Source organism: Somniosus microcephalus, chromosome 2 (assembly GCF_052327205.1).
Source record: "Somniosus microcephalus isolate GS21.2 chromosome 2, FLI_Smic_1.0, whole genome shotgun sequence".
NCBI lineage: Eukaryota > Metazoa > Chordata > Chondrichthyes > Squaliformes > Somniosidae > Somniosus > Somniosus microcephalus.
In genome coordinates, this window is record NC_140988.1 from 331,907,398 (window position 1) to 331,927,388 (window position 19,991).

Sequence of the window (19,991 nt, forward strand, 5' to 3'; positions counted from 1 at the left end):
TGGCAGAGATACGAGTGGTTTCTGTTCAGCTATAATTAACCTGCTGGTTGGATCAATGCAGAGGATGGAAAATCAGGCACAATGTACCACTACAGTCCAGGTATAAACAAATAATTTGCTTCAGAATACTGTCAATAGGAAAATGTGATCCATGATGTTATATTAGCTGTCCCATGTTGACTGACAAGGACTGAGTGGTACAGTAAATTACAACATACAGTACTTCTTTCACCTCTAGAACCCAAGTTCGAATCCAGTCAACACTTACGGGATAAAGTCTCCTCTCTGCTGCTAATTGTAAAGTGCCTAAGCGAAATGAGTTTGAGGAAAGTCTGGTGCCAAAATTGCTAGGCCAATCCAATGGACTTTCGGCATAGATCTGGCAGCAATCAGGCGCCCAGTATGTGTCCTAAGTGGCACAGATGCTGTCAACCCCATGAAAATGAGGTGACTTCCCACTGATTCTGCATACTCCAGCACAGTCAGTGGTGAGGGACACCAGGTGGCGCAATCTAAACAGAACTGCCAGGGTCACATCCCCAGGGAATTTAGGCCCCTTTAAATCCAAATCTTAGTGGGCATATGCCCATAACATAAAAATATAATTTAACACTTAGAAAGGGATCCAAGCATAATAATGTAAACGTCACTCTCAATGTCCAGGCAACGAGATGAAGCAATTTTAAAAAGCTAATAGAATGTTAAATTATATATAACTGGGACAGTAGAATAGACACATTCAGAGTATGCTTTAAGTTTTACAATACGCAGGTCAGACCACAGTTCGAATACTGTGTTCACTTTTGAATCAATGCACCATAAAAACACATTGATCCCAAGTGTAAAGGGAATGAATGTGTTATGGTGTAGGAATTAACGAATTCCTACGAATAACGGAGATCGACACAAGAGAACAAACAAACAGGTCTTTACTCAACGGAGATGCCACAAGGACTACCTGGGCAGTCCCGTGGTTTGCGACGTGACGTCATCGCGTTTTCCCGCGCTCTTAAAGGGGCCATGCCCCGTACATGCAAACTCTATATGCAAAACATAGTAATGCCTAACACAATGGTACAGGTTTAGGCTGGTGTTAGAACATCGTTAAAGAGAATTATATAGTTATCCAGAGTCATTCAGTGGTTCTGCCACATGCGCCCCCCCAGAATTCGCTTTAACGGACAAAGTCAAACGGTGAGGGGGTCTGACAAGCCTGTCAGAACGACTCCTGTACTCTCGAGGCGGAGGCTGCTGGGCGGCTGGCGGTCTGGCGGGCGGTCGCACTTGGTCTGCCGTAATGACGACGGGTGGCCGACCCCGTCTCGGCGGTTGTGCTGTCTCGACGGGGCGGTCGAGGTCTAAATGTGCTGGCTTTAAGCGGTCGACCGAAATGTGGTCCGGTTTACCACCGACATCTACCATGAAGGTTTTGTCCCCTGCTTCCAACACACAGAAGGGACCGGTATACGGGGCCCTGAGCGGATCCCTATGTGCGTCATGGCGAATAAAAACGTATTCAGCCTTGTGAAGCTCCATGGGAACATGTGACCTCTGCGGCCCGTGGTGCGAAGTGGGCACCGGTGCGAAACATCTGGCCGTCTCTTGGTGACTAGCAAGCTGGGCAGACGCGGACCATGGCTCCGTCGATGTTGGTAGGAAATCCCCTGGGACTCGCAGCGGCTGACCATACACAAGCTCCGCTGATGAAGAGTGAAGGTCTTCTTTGGGGGCCGTGTGAAGGCCCAACAGGACCCACGGTAGCTTGTCTGCCCATCCAGCATCCTGGAGGCTGTTGGCGCACAGGAAATCCACGCCGAGGAGGGACTGGTAAACTTTGGCCTTAAACTCCCAGTGAAAACGTTGCCCCCCGAGGAACAACTCCACTCGCCATCTGCCGAAGGTCCGAATTGTTCCGCCATTGGCCGCTTCAAGGGCGGGGCCGTGATTCCCCGTCTGCACAGCGAGGGCGGACGCGGGTAAAATGCTGCACTGCGCTCCGGTGTCGCACAGAAAATGACGACCGGAGAGAGTATCAGTGATGAACAGCAATTTTCCCGCGTTGCCGATCGCCATCGTGGCTGCGGGGTGCCCATTAGACCCGTTCCTCGGTGGTCGCAGTGTTAAATGTTGTTTTTTTTGGTGAAAACTGCAGGGAGGGCGGCAACGCCTCGCCTTCGCGCCGAACTGCACGTGGTAGAAACACAGCCCAGCAGGCCGACGAGCTGGGGCGGCGTCTGCGGGGGATGGGTGCCTCGTGGCAGCGCAGTGCTGCCGAGTTACAGCGAAAATTTTGTCAGCCTCCGCAGTGAGTGTTGCGCAGTCTTCAGTTTCAGATCTGGCCAGGGCAGCTTGTACCTGTTCAGGCAGTTGGCTGAGGAAAATCTCGCGGAATAGGAAACATTCCCATTCTGAGCCCAGGAGTGTGAGCATTTGGCTCATCAACTCTGAAGGCTTGGAGTCCCCGAGCCCGGACATAGCGAGTAATCGACGGGCGCGCTCCAATTTTGTGAGCCCGAAAACCTGCAGTAACCACGCTTTGAGGGTTTCATACTTGCGCTCCATTGGGGGGTTTTCGAGGAGGCTGACGATTCGCGAGGCGGTAGAGCTGTCGAGTGCGGAGACCACGTAAAGATACTTGGTCTGATCCGCATCGATGTTCCTCAGGGCGAACTGGGCCTCGACCTGAATAAACCACGAGGGCGCTTGCTGCTCCCAGAACTGCGGTAGCTTTAGCGAAATGGCATTTGCTTCCATGCTGTGCTCTTCTTTTGTGAAAATGTTCACAAAAACAGGGTCATCAATGTAGGAATTAACTAATTCCTACGAATAACGGGGATCGACACAAGAGAACAAACAAACAGGTCTTTACTCAACGGAGATGCCACGAGGATTGCCTGGGCAGTCCCGTGGTTTACGACGTGACGTCATCACGTTTGCCCGCATTTTCCCGCGCTCTTAAAGGGGCCATGCCCCGTACATGCAAACTCTATGGCCTAGAAATTGGGTATAGCCCCGCTTGAGGCTTTAGAACTGGCGCTGCGCAAAGTTTATAGCCAGACGAAACTTATCGCCGCCTGGCGCGATATTGGGTTGCATCGCCCCTAAAGGGGATTGAGGCGTGAATTCAGGCGTTACACGGGACTCCTAAGGCGCTAATCTTCCGGCGCAACCCAATATCGGAGCGGACGGGCGCAGCGCAGGTGCTCTCTATTACTGATGACCACGAGACTTCCAGGCGCCAGCCAGCTCCTAAAGGGGTGGGTCAGTCAGCTTCAGCATCCACACTCTTCGCCTTGCAGGCCTCAGAATCGGCGCAGGCCCTTCTCTGGCGCTAAAAACTTGGACCAGATGGAGAAGGTGAGACAGAGAGCAGAGCGCTTCACCAATGAGGCTCTGGAGCAATTGGTGGCTGCAGTGGAGCGCCGGCGAGATGTTCTCTACCCAGACAATGGCACAAGGCCGAATCATAAGGACTACCGACAAGCTTGGAGGGATGTATGCCAGAGGGTCAACTCCAGCAGCATGGTGACCAGGAGCCCTGTCCAATGCAGAAAGAAATTCAACGACCTCACTCGGGTCGTGAGGGTGAGTGTTGTTTCTGCAAACTTCTGCTTCCCTTCATTTGCACCTGACTTTATGGCTACAGGGTGGGCTGTGCCCCATTGGCCATCTGCCAGCAAGCACCCATGGCCCTTTCTGGGCACACATATGCACATTTGACTCAAGGCGTCATGTAAGGGCTCTTGCACCATGGGGGGTATGAGATGATCACTCAGGGCATCATGTAACATAACTTCCCCTCCTTTCCCCTGCAGTCCAAGCTGGCGAGGATTGGCAAAGACCAGCTTCGCACCGGTGGAGGACCTCCACAAGTGGTCACTCTCACGGATCTCGAGGAGTCCACCAGATTCTTGGAGGGCGTCTGAGTGGTCCTGTGACCACTGCAGCTGCCGACCCCATTGTCGACAGCGATGGTAAGGTTCTCACCTATTACAACTGTCTCCTTCCACTTGTTCCCCCCGCCAGCATGCTTTCTCACTGTGGACCCATGTCATAGCCTTGCCGCAATCTGGCATCCCTTGCTGCCAAGCTGTCCTTTTGCTAAAGCCACTCTTCCACCTCCCTGCTTTCAAATGCTGCATCACCAGCTCGGGAGCCGGGCCCTCAAGCTGCCAGTGCCAGTACCTCCGAAGGCTCAATGAGAAAATTACTGTCCAACAGAAGGTCAGCAACTCTCTCCAGCAACGATCAGAATGGCCAGGCCAAATGGCTGCAGCTTTTATACTAGTGCTGTCCCCTTTAAATAGCGCCCCCCGAGTCCGAGAAGGGCCTGGGAACGCTCCATCCAACTGTCACTAATAGCGCCAGGCGAAAAGGTTGCGGGCGCCACCGAATATCCGGTCTGGGGCGCCAAAAAGGCGTTGCACACTGAAATGACGTCATGATCTGCCTGTGCCCGCGGGCGAGCGAAAAGAGTTAGCGCCGGTGCTAAAAGGATACTCAATATGAGAGGTGGCGCTATATTCACTGCGCCCGCCTGAAAATTGGGTAACGCCCCAATTCTCGGGCTCTTTAGGCACTAATCGCTGGTGCTCCCAACCGAATTTCTAGGCCTATATACAAAACACAGTAATGCCTAACACAATGGTACAGGTTTAGGCTGGTGTTAGAACATCGTTAAAGAGAATTATATACAGTTAGCCAGAGACATTCAGTGGTTCTGCCACAATGGAGAAATTAGAGAAGCTTAAACTTTACAGTCTGGGAAGAAGGCGCTTAAGAGACATCACCAAAGTATAAAATATTAAATGGTATAGAAAGGGAAACACAGAATATTACTTTAAAGAATGTCAATAAAGTAGAGCCAGAAATCATTAATGGAAATGAGAGAAAAGTGAATTTAGAACAGGAAAACGTATTTACACAAAGACAATACAGCCAAAACATTGGAATTATTTGAGATTAGGTGCCATAAAGAAAAATGACCTTTCGTGGGCTTTTCTCAGCCCCGATTTTTCTCATTTGCAAACCCTACTTAAGCAGACCATAGGTATCGATGGCAAGCAAAGCAGAAGTGTCACACTGTTGCAGTAGGTTGTGCTACATAACAGTGACTGCTCACCAAAACTAAATCTTTGGTTGTGAAGTGCTTTGGAATATCCTGAGGTCATGATAAGGTACTATATAAATGCAAATTTCTTTGCTCCTCTTCTCAACCTAAGAAATTTTGGTCCCTAAGGAACATTTTCTTAATGGCATTACAACATATAATGGATGTAACAGATGTGGCCTGAATTGGATTGCACAGGAGTAGAAAATAGAACCGTAAACCTAAATATAGGTTAAAACTGCCCTGCAGGCATCCGACTAAAACCTACATACAGGATTCATACTTGTGCTGGTAAAGCAATTATGTTTATGCCTTTCTAGTCAGGTAAAGTTATGCACTCTAAAAAAAAAACTAAAGAGGATAATCATACTGTGCCACTTAACCACCCGTTATCTCATTCACTCTTTCCTTTCTCCAAAAATCTAAAGGCTTTTAAAAGCCAAGCTTTGTGTCACCTAATCACTAGTTTCGGATTTAGTCCATCATCTCTTAGTCAACCCTTGGTGTCACCCTGCACTGTGGGCTTTGGCTCTTCAGTCAAGCTTCTCAATAAGGTAATAGAAAGAACTTGCATTTATATAGCTCATTTCATGTCCTGATGACATCTCAAGGCACTTCACAGCCACTGAAATACTTTTGAAATGTAGTCACTGTTGTAATGCTGGCAAACGTGCAACCAATTTGTGCACAGCAAGGTCCCACAGATAAATGACCAGATAATCTTGTTTTTCTTTAGTGATGTTGGTTGAGGATAAGTGGACACTGCCCTGCTCTTCTCCGAATAGTGACATGGCATTTTTATGTTAATGTAAGAGAGCAGATTAGTTTAACATCTCATCCAAAAGATTACATTTCCAAGAGTGCAAAACTCCTTCAGTACTGCACTGAAGTGCCAACCTAGATTGGGTTTCCAAGTCTTTGGAGCAAGGCTTGAACACAACCTTCTGATTCAAAGGCAAGAGTGTTACCACTGAAACACAGTTAAAAAATTGCACTTTATGGGGCCAAAAATGCCAATTCAAACGAACTTCCAGAATGGCCACAAACTCTGCCAGGACCTGATATGCTGGATCCCAGCCACGGGGTGAAGTTTCTGGGATGGCTTTCAGTTGAGACTCAGCATTAGATCAGTGCAGATGAATCTCACTGACAGGGGCGAAGGTGGGGATTGTTTGACGAGGATCGGAACCTGGACCTCTGAAGATGAGGGGTGCAAAAGTCTTTCATGGGGGCGCCTACATTACAATAGTGACTACATTTCAAAAGTATTGCATTGACTGTAAAACACTTATGGACGTCCTGAGATTGTGAAAAGCACTATATAAATGCAAGTCTTTTTTTCCTCATACATGCCCCCAAACCACCAAAGGCCCAATACTCATGGTCCCTTCAGCTGAAACTTGCAATCTTTGGTGGGGTCTGCAGAAGATGCCAGAGCCTGGTGCATCCTGGCACTACTAAAACTGGCCTCAGTCCTGGAGCCAGGGCTCCTCTTGAGTAGCTACTCCTGCTGACAGTACACGTAATATGTTGAGTGAGAATTGGATCAGGCTCGGCTGTCAGACCTGCCCAGTCAAATAATCTCCTGACTGTTTTGGCTTGGACTGAAGAACTGCTGCTTGAGGGAGACAGTGGACACGATTGGTGCACATAGAAGTGCACAGCAGCAAGAGTCTGAGCGAACACATTTTAATTAATTAATTCAATTCTTTCCAATTATTACAGAAAAATACTTTTATTTTCAAATATACAGCACTTCGATATATAAATAGCATTTAACAAATGTAAGAACACCATGTACAAAAATGTAGCGATACAATATATACAAATAGGACTATGAAACAGACATTTTCTTTTAAATTATCAGCAGTATAAAAATCAACGTGGCTTATAGCATTAGAGAGTCATTGCAATGGAGGCTGCGGCTGGTGCAGGACGTCTGTTTGTTGGCCTCCAGAAAAGAAGAAAAGTACAGATGTACCATGAGAACTCTTCCTCCATGAATGCCGCAGCTAAAGCTCAGGATGTCTCTTCCCGTAATGGAGTGCCAGCACGCTTAAACAAGCTCAGCGGAGCAAATGAAGTAACCGGACAGCAGGAATAATCTTGTATAGGATACGCTGCTGCGACACTTCCAGGGTGGCATCCAGCAAAAGGTCAATTGTGGGCCAGGAAGGTGATCCTTCAGGGTCCCTTGAACATGCTGTAACATATCTCCAAAGATTACTGCGGTAGTGTTAAGAGTGCAAACTAAAGAAAATGAACAGGAAAAAAAATGTTTAATGTGCAATATGAAATCTAGTCAAGCTCATAAGAATAATTTTTAGGAACAAAACCATTAGATCCAATAAACCATCCTTTATTGATTTATATCAACTCTAACTACAGGAAACTTTGTGATATCCGGCACCGACGGGACCGACGTGTTGCCGATCTATCAAAACTGCCGGACATACAAAGTTAATGTTGAAGCATACGGAGGTTTTCATCTCCGTATCTGACAACAAACACTGTTGCTTAGCAACAGCTTCTAAAGAGTCGGCTGCAGCTGCAAGCGTCTCTAGCTGAAGCTGTTGCTATAGCTACAGACCTTGCAGTGCCTGACTGGGGAAAAAAAAGGAGATCTAAAAAAACTTATAGAAAACGGCTCCTGATTTTTGCCGTTAGATCGAGTATTCCAGACGTACAACCTCTGGATAAACGAAAGTTTCCTGTACTCGACTTCTCACTTTACACTTCAGTCTCTTCTGTCTCCAGAAACATGTCTAATTATTTCCTCAGCCCATTTATATTATTTGCCTCAGTGGCGCGCGTGATAACTTATTTGGCAAGTTTTTACACTTTGTTTTTAAAAAATCCACCTAGTTTTCCTTCTCATTCCTGATTCCCAATTTTAATTGTGTATCCTGGTATTTAACCCTTCTCCAGAGTGAACATCGCTACAACACTGCCTTTAAGACATTACAAAAAGCACATTATAGAGAATTGTGCTATGAGGAGGTTTGTTTTTCAAGCTGTGTTACATCTCTTGTTATCTCTTCCACTAGACACCTTAATATTCCCCAGTCACGTGGGGAATGTAAACTGTTTGTGTTCTTGTCCTCAGTTCTGGGCTTCGCACCTCAGGAAGGATATATTGGCTTTGGAGGGGGTACAGCACAAATTTACCAATGTGATACCAGGGCTTAAACTTGGTTTGTATTCCCTGGAGTTCAGTAGGTTGAGGGGCGATCTGATCAAGGCGTTTAAAATAATAAGGGATTTGGTAGGGTATGTACAGAAAAACTTCTTTCTCTGGTGGGGGAATACAGTATAAGAGGGGAATAATAGTAAAATTACAGCTAGGCCATTTAGGAATGAAATCAGGAAGCACTTTTTCCACACAAAGGGTAGTAGAAATGAGGAATTCTCTCCATAAAAGGCTATGGATACTGGGACAATTCAAGTTTTCAAGACTGTAACCAACACATTTTTATTAGGTAAGGTTATCAAGGGATATGGATCAAAGGTGGATAAACGGAGCGGAGGTATAGATCAGCCTTGATCTAATTGAATGGCGGAACAGGGCCTAGGGGCTGAATGGCCTATGTCCCTTGTGTCTTCCAATGCCACACTGTATTTCAACCCCACAGGGTACCCGAGTGAGGCTCTCAAATTTCCTTCCCCTCCTGTGGGGAAGAATGTGACTTTCGCTCAGCACCTCTCCCGGCCTGTAGTTGAACTTTGGAATCATGGATTTGACTGCACTGTGCTGCAATGCATTTGCTTACATCAATATATAATGACATAGTACCATCTGTTGAGCATTTCCTTTTTAACCCCATCTGCACTGAACAAATAGGATTCCATATAGTAAGCAAAAAAACATGGTAGCTGATAATGTGGCCTCGGTGCAGCAGTGACAGGGTTGCAGTAAATCATGCACTTGCCATACTTGGAAACTAAGATGCTGACTTAGCCAGATAATGAAAGACCCACTAATTATCATTTTTAAATAACTTTGCCAGGTTACACTGGCAAAGCGCCAGGACTATAGGGCAGGAACTTTGGGACCAGCAGCTCAAAGGTCTGCTGGGTCTTTGAGGAAACCATTCCTTGACAGGGTGGGGGGGGGGGGTGGGGGGGGGGGGCAGGAATAACATCATGGTGGGTGGTGCCAACATCAAATTGACCTTTTGAAGACAATGTCTGACAGCATCAGATGGTGAGCCCCAACCAGGAAAAAACACTTCTGGAACACCACATCTAAAACCGGTTTGTAATAAATGTTGAGCAACTGGAGTTCAGCTCACCTACTCCACCCACATTATGGGGAGCTCGCTGAATTTAAATAAAACATGAGCCTTAATGACCCTTGCACACTGTGCGCTTGATAGAGCACTGACAACGCTTGCCAGCCCCATTTTGGGGCGAATGTGCATTTACAGCAGCAGTTAAAGCATATTCAAAATTTTTACCATTATATCTATACTGAGCTAATAGATTTGCATTAAATGCTTTACATTATTAAGATGCAGAGCATGAGGAAAACACTTTACAACTTGCCCTAACCTACAAACAAATCCTGAAGTGCATTAATGCTGAACAAAAAGGAACAGTAAAATGGTGTACAGTACCTTGTTTTGTTTTTAACTGGCCAGCCATCCAGACATTTGCTGAACATCATTTCATTTCCCGGTGAAATTTTCGTGGCAGAGGGATTGGTCGCACAAAATGTGTATCTGTGAATAAAACCAGTTTGAATTTAACTTAAGATTTTTCTTAACTTTCTTCCCCATCTTTCCCTTTTCTTTTACCATCTGATTCCCTCTCATCCTTCCCACACTCCAACTAAACAACTGCAATATGCTTCCCCAGCAGGAAGAGTGGGTGAATATTGCAAGGCCGTTATCTATGAAGCCCAACTCCAATGTCAATCTGCCAATTGCCAACGAGTGACACAATTCAATGGCATTGTGGGCTCTTTTTTATTAGGTGCATTTTATGCTCATCAATTATCGTGCTAGGGAATGGAACACTTTGCCATTTTGGCTACACATTGTCAGCATCGGGCACACTCAGACCAGGTACACAGCCGTGCCCCAACAACGCAACTCAGCTTAATCTTAAGAGAGCATCTCGATCGTACCGGTATGATATTTTATATTTCCCACAGCCAGCCATCCTTCGGCCTCTCAGTGAGAGCACCATAGTGCCAAATAAAGGTCCCTGCCCTCTGAGGGATGAGGTTGAGATTGCCCAAACTCACTTCATAGAAACATAGAAGATAGGAGCAGGAGTAGGCCATTCGGCCCCTCGAGCCTGCTCTGCCATTTAATGAGATCATGGCTGATCATCCAAATTCAGTACCCTGTCCCTGCTTTCTCCCCATATCCCTTGATCCCTTTAGCCTTGAGAAATATATCTAATTCCTTCTTGAATATATTTAATGAATTGGCCTCAACTGCCTTGTGTGGTAGAGAATTCCAGAGGTTCATCACTCTCTGGGTGAAGAAATTCCTCCTCATCTCTGTCCTAAATGCCCTACCCCTTATCCTTAGACTGTGACCCCTGGTTCTGGACTCCCCCGCCATCGGGAACATCCTTCCTGCATCTAGTCTGTCTAGTCCTGTTAGAATTTTATAAGTTTCAATGAGACACCTCTCATTCTTCTAAACTCTAGCGAATATAAGCCTAATCGACCCAATATCTTCTCATACGTCATTCCTGCCATCCAAGGTATCAATCTGGTGAATCTTCGTTGCACTCTCTCCATGGCAAGAACATCCTTCCTCAGACAAGGCAACCAAAACTGCACACAATACTCAAGGTGTGGTCTCACCAAGGCCCTGTACAACTGCAGCAAGACATCCTTGCTCCTGTACTCGTAGGACCCCAGCAGCCAGTAGACAAAGGAACTTTTCATCTCATTCTGCCAGGTTGGATTTGAACCCACAGACATACACAAGATTTTAATGCAGACGTACAGCAGAAATTGAGAATTGGATGCAAAGCAGACACTTCTTCCATCTCTTTTTCACTATTTTTTAAACCAGTTTGCTGAGATTATTTATATCAAAAATCCCAGAATTCAGTGCAAACTCTTCGACATGAGAAGTACAATTTCTCATAAAAACTAGCAGGTGTCCCATGGCATTGCTCACTGAAAATCAGATTATACGCTGTTTTATAATGACAAGAAGCATCATACCATAAAACCCGCTGCTGCTTAAGGTGGAACTGTGTGCAAGTTGGCTTGTTCCTTTAAAGCCACAAAGTCTAATTTCCATAAGTAAACACACCCCAAGGTCGGAGTTTAATTGCCATTTGGTAAAGGGAGTCTGCAGATTAGAAGGAACTTGTAAATTTCTGGCTCTAGGTCAGGGGAAAAAAAATCTTGGAATGACGGCCTTTCTTTTTTTTTAAATTATTTTTGACACTTCACAGAATGAGGTGTAAAGTGTGAGAGATGTTGTCAAAACTTTTAAAACACACAGTTGGCTCCCTTGATAGCTCAATGAGTAATGCCTTTGTCACCTCCAGACTCGGGCTGAACCAGACTGTTCACTGTCTCTAGCTTCCAATTTGACCCAGAGCTGATCTTCCGATCTTCTCATCACAAAGACCGCATACCTCCCTCTACCTCCATGAAATAGCCCATTTCTGCCCCCAGCTCAGTCCAGCTGATGCCAAAACCCTCATCCATGCCTTTGTCACCGCTCGAACCAACTATTCCAACGCTCTCCTGGCCAGCCGCCCATCCTCCACCCTCTGTAAACTTCAGCTCATCTAAAACGCTACTGCCCGCATCCTATCCCGCACCAAATCCTGCTCACCCATCATCCCTGTCCTGGCTGACCTACATTAGCTCCCGGTTCCACAACACCTCAAATCTGAAATTCTCATCCTCACGTTTAAATCTTGCCCCTCCCTATTTCTGTAACCTCCTCCAGACAGTGAACAGGGAAGGAAGGGGATGCAGTTGGTGGCAAAGGCAGAGTTTGCGGCTTCAATGTAGAAATGCCTGAACATGGCAAGACACAATCCTCCCATCCCCAGAGTTTCTTGCAGAATGAGTTAAGCCAAACTGTCCAAGGAAGCACGAAACAGAAATGAGAATGTTTCCCCAGAAGAAGGGAGGGAATGTCATGTCAATTAATTCATTCTGTCCAATGCTCACAAAAGCAGCATCAGCAAAGGACTATGTATCAAGAAAACCAAAGTGAAGGACCCATCCGAGGTTGAAAAAAGTACAGAAGAAGGTAAATCAGAAAGCAGTGACTAGGGGGATAAGGAGTTCTGCAGTCCACAGGTCCTGAAAAAGAATAAGCTGTGTAGGGAATGGTGCCAAGTCTTGATTTCAACACAGTGAGGATGTCGAAGGGAGCAAGTGCGAGTAGGACAGCTTATCTACAATTTAAGAGGAACAAGAGAGAGATCAACAGAGGCACACTGATGATTTTAAATAAAACAAAGAGGCAAGAAAGGACTGGGAACAAATCCACTCAGTCAAGGAAAACAATACAAAAATGCGGCAGGGAGGATTAAAATTGCAAAAAACAAAAGGCATTACAGTAACATTTTTATGCCGATGCATAAACAATTATCTGCCTTTTTGTAAGCGAGCACACTATCACACAGAAACCCCACAGTGCAGATAGAGGCCATTTCGGCCCATCGAGCCTGCACCGACACATATCCCACCCGATCCCCGTAACCCCTACATATCCCACCCGATCCCTGTAACCCCACGTATTTAATCCCCCTAACACTAAGGGTCAATTTATCATAGCCAATCAACCTAACCCGCACATCTTTGGATCACTATGTATCACTATTCACAGAATGTGAATGAAACCAAGGCCTTGTATTGTTACAGAAGCTCCAAGGTCAGGGTGACAATGGGTTTGGATCACAGTGTATTAGGATCAGGCCAAGCCGCCTGTACAAGCTGTGCCGTTCAGCAATTGGAGTTGGGAAACTGACATAAAGCAAACTTATAAATCATTCTGTTTTTTTCATGTGCAAGAATTTTTAATAGACAGAAATAGGTGGCTAAATCCAGAAGCAGCTACTATTTGAAAATGCTGCCAATTATGCCAGGTGAACGATATTCCAAACACCATGGAGTCAAAAAACGGTAGCCCTTCCAGCGCACTCCTGCCGTAACAAGAGCACGGCAGAAGCCTAAATTTAGGCTGGAACCTGGATCCCAGCTTTATGTGGAAGATTCCTGGATGGTGTCTTGGGAGCAGAGTGTGCACCCGCCCCAAACAAGGCCATTAATTCAGGAGGGAGCTGGGACAGGGTAGGGGATCCTACGTCAGGAGTTCCCATAGCTTCATTTCTCAGAGGGGTATGACATTTTGTTGGCAGCAGTACGCCTGGCGAGAGTACCGACCAGCCAAGAGGCAGAAGTGGGCCCCATCTGGCCAGGATCATGGCCAGGACCCCTGGAGAAAGGTCATTTTTTCCCCCCCCTAAAATAATGTATATCCCTCATAACAAGCAAGTTCTGGGAAATGGCAGGAGCCCCAGATTGCCCCTTAGTGGTACAGGTGCCCACCAGTGGGATGTACAGGGGACCTGCCCCTGACCCACAAACCTTTGGTGGTGTCAGCAGCGGTGGTCCTGGGCAGGCACTTACACCTGGATTGGCCCCTCCCCTGCAGATGTTCAGCCCCCATTTAGATTTAATTCCACATTAAAGGTTGCAAGATAAGGGGTGATTCTGCAATCCGGCAGTCCCAATGGGGTGCAGAGCTTGCAGGGAGCACATCACAGGAAATTGTGGGCGGTACTTTTATCCACTAATCCATTGAGGGTTACTCACAGTGCAACATAGGAACATAGGAAATGCTAAACGATAAAAGACCAAGGTCCATCTAGTTCACCTTCTACCATCCTGGTAGTCGCATGATAGAACAATAATGTTGTTTTCGACTAAACATTGCAATCAATCCCAATCCATTAATCTACAACAGAGCAACCATGAGGTGAGGAAAACCCCAGTGGTGGAGAGGTTTGGGAACCATAGGTCCAAAGTCACCTGTTCCTCCCAAGCATGCTACACTTCACATGTCATGTCCAAATTATTCATGTACCGTAACCCAAACTGTTATTTTCTGAAAGAAATCTATCAAATTTGCATTTGAATGAATCAACACTAACTGCTTCCACCATCTCTCTCGGAAGCCAGTTCCATAGACTGACCACTCGCTCAATGAAATATTGGCCCCGATATTTACGGGGAGGTGTAGGCGAGGCTGAAAACGGCCGAAGAACCCGACAAGGCCAGTGATGCGAAAGTCCCACTGAACTGAACGGCTGGACCTCATTAACAATTTTTAACTCCGTTTCTCGCTTGGCCGGCACGCGGGAATGCCAGCTGCAGAAGGTCGCAGCCGGGGAACCTTGGGGACAATCAACGGCAATCGGGAGGACAGAGAGGCCCATGACTGGGATGGCTGGAGGATGAGGTCGGCAATTGGGGCTGCGGGGGGGGGTGCGACTGCGATCGGGAGGTCGGTAATCGGGGGGGCTGGAGGGTATGATTGGCAATCATGGCTGCGGGGGATGGGGGGAGGCCTAAGATCGGGAGGGCTGGGGAAGGTTGGCAACCAGGGCTGGGGGAAGGCCAAAGGCTTCCTTGAGGGGCCTGGGGAGCACTCCTGGCCCACAAGGAGTGCTGTAAAAGGCACTTACCTTGTGGAGCCAGCAGCTCCCGCCTCCCTTTCACTGCCGGGCTGCCCAACTTCTGGGGAAACCACGCAGTAACAGCAAATTTTTAATTGGCTTCATATTGCACTATGGGAGCCCGATTTACATATGTTAACGAAGTGTCGCGTCTCTCCACAAGGGACATTTGGACGTCTCGATATGCTTGCACGGCGGGTTGATGTCGCGATCCCCGTATTTAAAGCTAACATCCTTCCACCACCCCCCCCCCCTTCGTGAGGGGATTAATTTATCAAGGCCATTGTTTCCGCAGATTAGTTCTGAATTTACCCTCCCCCCCTTCAAGCACAGGCTCCTCTGGTTCTACTGTTCTGGACAAGGTGAAATAGCTTGTCATTGTCTACATTATCTAGTCACTTTGGAATCCTAAATTTAGTGCCCTTTTTGAGTTGAGGGTCAGATTGGGCACTCCATATTGGCAAACAGATACTGTGTTGTTTTGCAGTGGCTTGGTTTGGAGACTCAAGGATGAGGATGAATGTTAGACGCCCAACTAACAAAAAAAAATTCAATAAATCATCAATGCAACGGACTAGTTTTTACAGTAACAGCTATACTATTGAAGCAGTACCATGAACGACTGTTCATGACACTGAGCTCAGAGAAATATATGCTGGTGGTTCTGCCTCTAAATCACTGTTCAACTCTGATGCTATGGTGGTGAATTTCCTTGGGGGTTTACACCGTTCTTCCGGGGTTTTTTCCACCGAAGCTATAGCGGACGAGTGGGAGAATCCCTGTGGAAGTTCACCCCTATGCAACAGACCTGAAATTAACCAGTGGATAGTTTTTGTTAGACTGAACACTTGACCTTTAGCATAATTTTAAATGTACAGTGGGGGTTATTTTATCTTTTGGCGAAGTGTAACTGGGGAGATACTTGATCTGCTGCCCGTCACACACATATCCCGATTTTGGTTTCCATTGACTTTAATGGCAATGAAAATTGTGGGAGGTATATAACTGGCAGCCAATCAGATATCGTCCCCATTTACACTATCACCAAAGGTTAAAATTACCCCCAGTAACTCCATACTCACTTCTTCTGCATTTCCCCAGACTTCACTCGAATCTTCCTTATCTCCAACTCTTTCAGGTCTTTTGTTGCATCAGAATCTGACCCATACCAGAAACTTTTCAGCTGCGTCCACATTGACCAGGATGATGAGGACCCTTCCCACATCAGCTTAATCCTCAGCAAGTCTCCAATGTCATCCTCCAGGTAGACAAGGAAAGAGTATGTCCTGTTTGCAACAACTTGCTCGGGCCTGCAAAAGAACTAAAATTAGACACCGCAAAGCACATTTCCAGACTTCACTGATTGTCCTACACCTGATGCTCATCAGTCATTGGCTTGATAACAAAGACCTCAAAAATCACAGCCTTTCTGATGCACTGTAGGAAGCGTGGCGGAAGGTTTCACAATTAACCTGGGATCCGGATACCCTGGGACCCAGATACCCTGGGATCCAGCTTCGGCTGCCAGTTTACAGTAGCGGGGTGGGGTGGAGGCTGTTTGGGGTGGAACGTCCGTTTATCTCACCTCAGAGTGGGTGCAGCCCCAGGCGGGAACTCCCAAATGAGGAGCTTTCTGGATCGTTGCCTGGGTGCTGCCAGGTGACTGGTACGTAATGGGAAAGCGGGATGTTTGGACACACCTGTGGGTCAGGCCTGGGCCCACAGAGACTTCATCCTGCCAATTTTCTGTGTTAAAGATGCTGTATAAGTGCAAGCACTAGTTGTTGTTTTAAGGTTCCTTAGTCAATGGCCCACTGCCTCAGCTTTTACTACTAGAACTAATAAAAGCAGACATTGTTTTTATTTGTAAAACTAGTCAAACTCCTGGCATTTATTCGTACAAACTCTTACCTGATACTGCTTGTTCTTCAGCCTTGGCTCAATTGGTAGCACCTTCGCCTTTGAGTCAGAAGGTTGTGGGTTCATAGTCCCACTCCTGAGACTTGAGCACAAAATCTAGGCTGGTACTTCAGTGCAGTGCTGAGGGAGCGCTGCACTGTCGGAGGTGCCGTCTTTCAGATGTGATGTTAAACCGAGGTCCCGTCTGCCCTCTCAGGTGGACGTAAAAGTTCCCCTGGCACTATGTCGAAGAAGAGCAGGGGAGTTCTCCCTGGTGTCCTCGCTAATATTTATCCCTAACCAACATCACTATAACAGATTATCTGGTCGTTATCTCTTTGCTGTGCACAGAGTGCTGCCGTATTTCAAACAGTGCAACAGTGACTACACTTAAAAAGTACTTCATTGGTTGTAAAGCGCTTTGGGACATCCTGAGGTTGTGAAAGGCGCTATATAAATGCAAGTTCTTTCTTTCATAGTAAAAGGCGCAAGTTGTTCCTGAAAACAATCATGCACCAGATAATTGATGGCATTTGATACACAGCAGGGAAGAAGTAGTCATCCTGAGTTACAGGTACTACCATTCAACTGGCATTGAATTTTTCCGCAGAAGCAAAAAAAAATTCTAATGAAAATTATCAGAAGGGTCTATTATTGAGAAATGTAGCAACAGACATTTTAGGGTCAATTTTAAATCTTCCCGCCTGGCAGAAACCGGGCAGCAGGGCAGTTAAAATGGCCACAACGACTTACCCCCACCAATCCCGCTGACTTCCCAAGGGTTGCAATTTTAAGCTGCTCTTTTTCACCCCTGTCAAACACACCAAAATTGGCCTCACTTCCCACACAATGCAAACACACATTCCAGAAACATATGCTCACCACTTCCCTATCCAGTTTCAAACACATGAAATTTGCGTTACGTACATTTCGATACTGGTCTTCTTGCTGTCGACGCTGGTTCCGTACAAGTTAACATACAGTTTGGGGTTTGAATCTTGAATTTCCTCTGCACTGAACAAGTGTATTTTTAACTGGTAATGAAAAACTGAAAAATAAAGAAAAAGTATAGAGAATATTTTAACCCATAGTGAGGATAACGTGATACATCTTCAAAGGCCCTATCCAATTCCTGGTTTGGGAGTAGGAATAAAGGCACCAAAACCATTATGGTTATTTTGTGATTGTCTTTCTCTTTACAGCAGGGATCCCAGATTTTCAAAGTCAACGAGGGTGAGATGCTTCAGGGCTGCCATGCATTATTGGAGTGGTAGGTCTTGGGCTTGTGCCTCTTAACACGGGGTGAAATCCTGGTCTCAGACTTGCCATTGTGGGGCTGCAGCAAGAAAAGGTCAGGTGTTTCATAGGATTACCAACTATCCAGTTTTGGACTGAACAGTTTGGTTTTTGAAGGAGATGTCTGGAACTTTTTTAAAAAAAATATACACAAACCAACACCAAAAGTTTGGGGGAAAAATTCGGTTGATTAGCGCCTCCCGTTAGCGCCCGGCACTAACCGGGCACAAAGCAGCTAGCGCACAGGCGCAGCGATGTTTGCGCCACTCGCGAAATTGACCAGACCTTTTGCGGCGGCGCTAAACACTACCACCACGATCTCCTGCGCCCGCAGATCGTGACGTCAGTCGAGCGTGCAACGCCCTGGTAGCGCCCCGGACAGGATATTGAGTGGCGACCCCTGCCTTTCCGCCTGCCGCTAACAACGACAGGTAGAGGGGAACGTTTTGCAGTTGGGAAGGGAATGGGGGAGTGCTATTTAAAGGCGACCACTTCCTGCCTTTTTTTGTCAGTGACATTTTTGCACCACGCATTCTGAGAGAGAGAGAGAGAGAGAGAGAGAGAGAGAGAGAGAGAGAGAGAGACTTCTGGAGAGATTCAACGCTGTGTGAAGGAGTTTTGGGTACTGAGCAGCACTTTGCAGGTTCATTTTGATTTGACCTTCCTTGCATCGATTTAGTAGAGACTATGGGGGGTGCACTCTGAGCTCTTTCCCTGGGCCTCTCCATTGTTCTTACCAGCAGATTTGATGTACAGGTCTCTCCAGGCCGAGATTCAAGGCTGCAATGAGCAGGGTGTGGCTGGAGAGCAAGATCGACCCTCCCCTTTAAGAACTGGCCGCCGTCAGTGTGTCTGTGTTCCATTGCTAACTGACATCACGAGCTTCGCCAGCGCTCTGAGGTAGCACCTCGCTCCTCGGCGTTAGCGCCTTGAGAGGTGTGTAGCAGCTGATTCAGCGCTCAAATCACCTCCAGGGGCGATAGAGGCCAAGTTTGCAGTCGGAGGCGATAATTAGCGCCAAGCGCTAAACTTTGCGCCTGGCCGATAATTGCACCCCAAACGGGGCGATACCGAATTTCTCTCCCTTGGTTTTTAAAGTAGATGTCCTTTTCTTCCTCCACTTACTTCTGTGTCTCACAAGGAAGCATTAGTTATGAAAATACTATGGTTCTCAATGAGTTTTCATGAGCCATCTAGCAAACATCAGCATTCAGGCCTTGATCCCACCCCTTCCCTGCCCCTACACTGCTTCATGCCTGGTTTTGACTTAGGGAAAAGGTGGCAAGTCCAAGTACTTCCCCAGTGGAGGGAGGAAAAATTGGAGAAGGAGCTACCTCAGCCATTATTCCAAAAGGCCAATTACAAAACTGCATTGATATAGGCCTCAGACCAGGTTGCCTACTTGCCCACCCTTCAATGGCATAGCAAAATCTAAAGAAACACAAGGAAAATCTCACAAACGGAACAAATACAAATTTCCTTCCTGCTCCCACCCCGCCTCCAAGGTGGCTCAGTTGGTAAAGACACTACCCAATGTGGAACTAAGCCAAACAGACTAGGAAAGTCCCAAATTCAATCCTTGGTCTGTAGTGAGTTAGCTGGTCTCAGCTTCAGCAGCAGTAGGGCTGATACAACTGGCCTCAGAGTCCCTGGAGTAGGAAGGAGTAAAAAAATGTCAGGATTCCCAGTCGGATTGCTGTCCATTCCAGATCACTGTCCAGTGATCCCTGCTGGAAAATGGATGTGTGCAGATGCCAGGATCAGTCTGCATTGTCATCCTGAGGAGCAATTAGGCTACCTCACATTCACAAATAATCACTTGGGTGAAATACCAAAGGATGTCCAGTATATATGAAACAGCAACAAGTCAACACCTTGAGAAGGAGAGGAGAGAAAATTGGAAAAAATAGTCCCACTACTATTAAAATTCTTTTCACCGTGGTAACTAATCTGACTTGCACATGGCTCATCATGCTTTCATTGAATTTCAATAACATAATCACATACGACA

General features: G+C 46.6%; 1 protein-coding gene across 3 annotated transcripts in view; it reads right to left on the bottom strand.

Annotated features, from left to right (window-relative positions):
* Positions 1–6,826: 6,826 nt before the first annotated feature.
* The window catches only part of LOC147123583 (endothelial lipase-like), a 34,331-nt gene continuing 21,166 nt past the window's right edge, over positions 6,827–19,991 (bottom strand). For all 3 annotated transcript variants that reach the window (XM_085974967.1, XM_085974975.1, XM_085974982.1), the window contains 4 exons: positions 17,612–17,732; positions 15,868–16,095; positions 9,727–9,831; positions 6,827–7,360 (listed from right to left, as the gene is read on the bottom strand). In XM_085974967.1, coding sequence (XP_085831093.1) covers positions 7,348–7,360; positions 9,727–9,831; positions 15,868–16,095; positions 17,612–17,732 — 467 coding nt within the window. In that variant the 3' untranslated portion in view covers positions 6,827–7,347. The remainder of the gene's footprint in view (positions 7,361–9,726; positions 9,832–15,867; positions 16,096–17,611; positions 17,733–19,991) is intronic.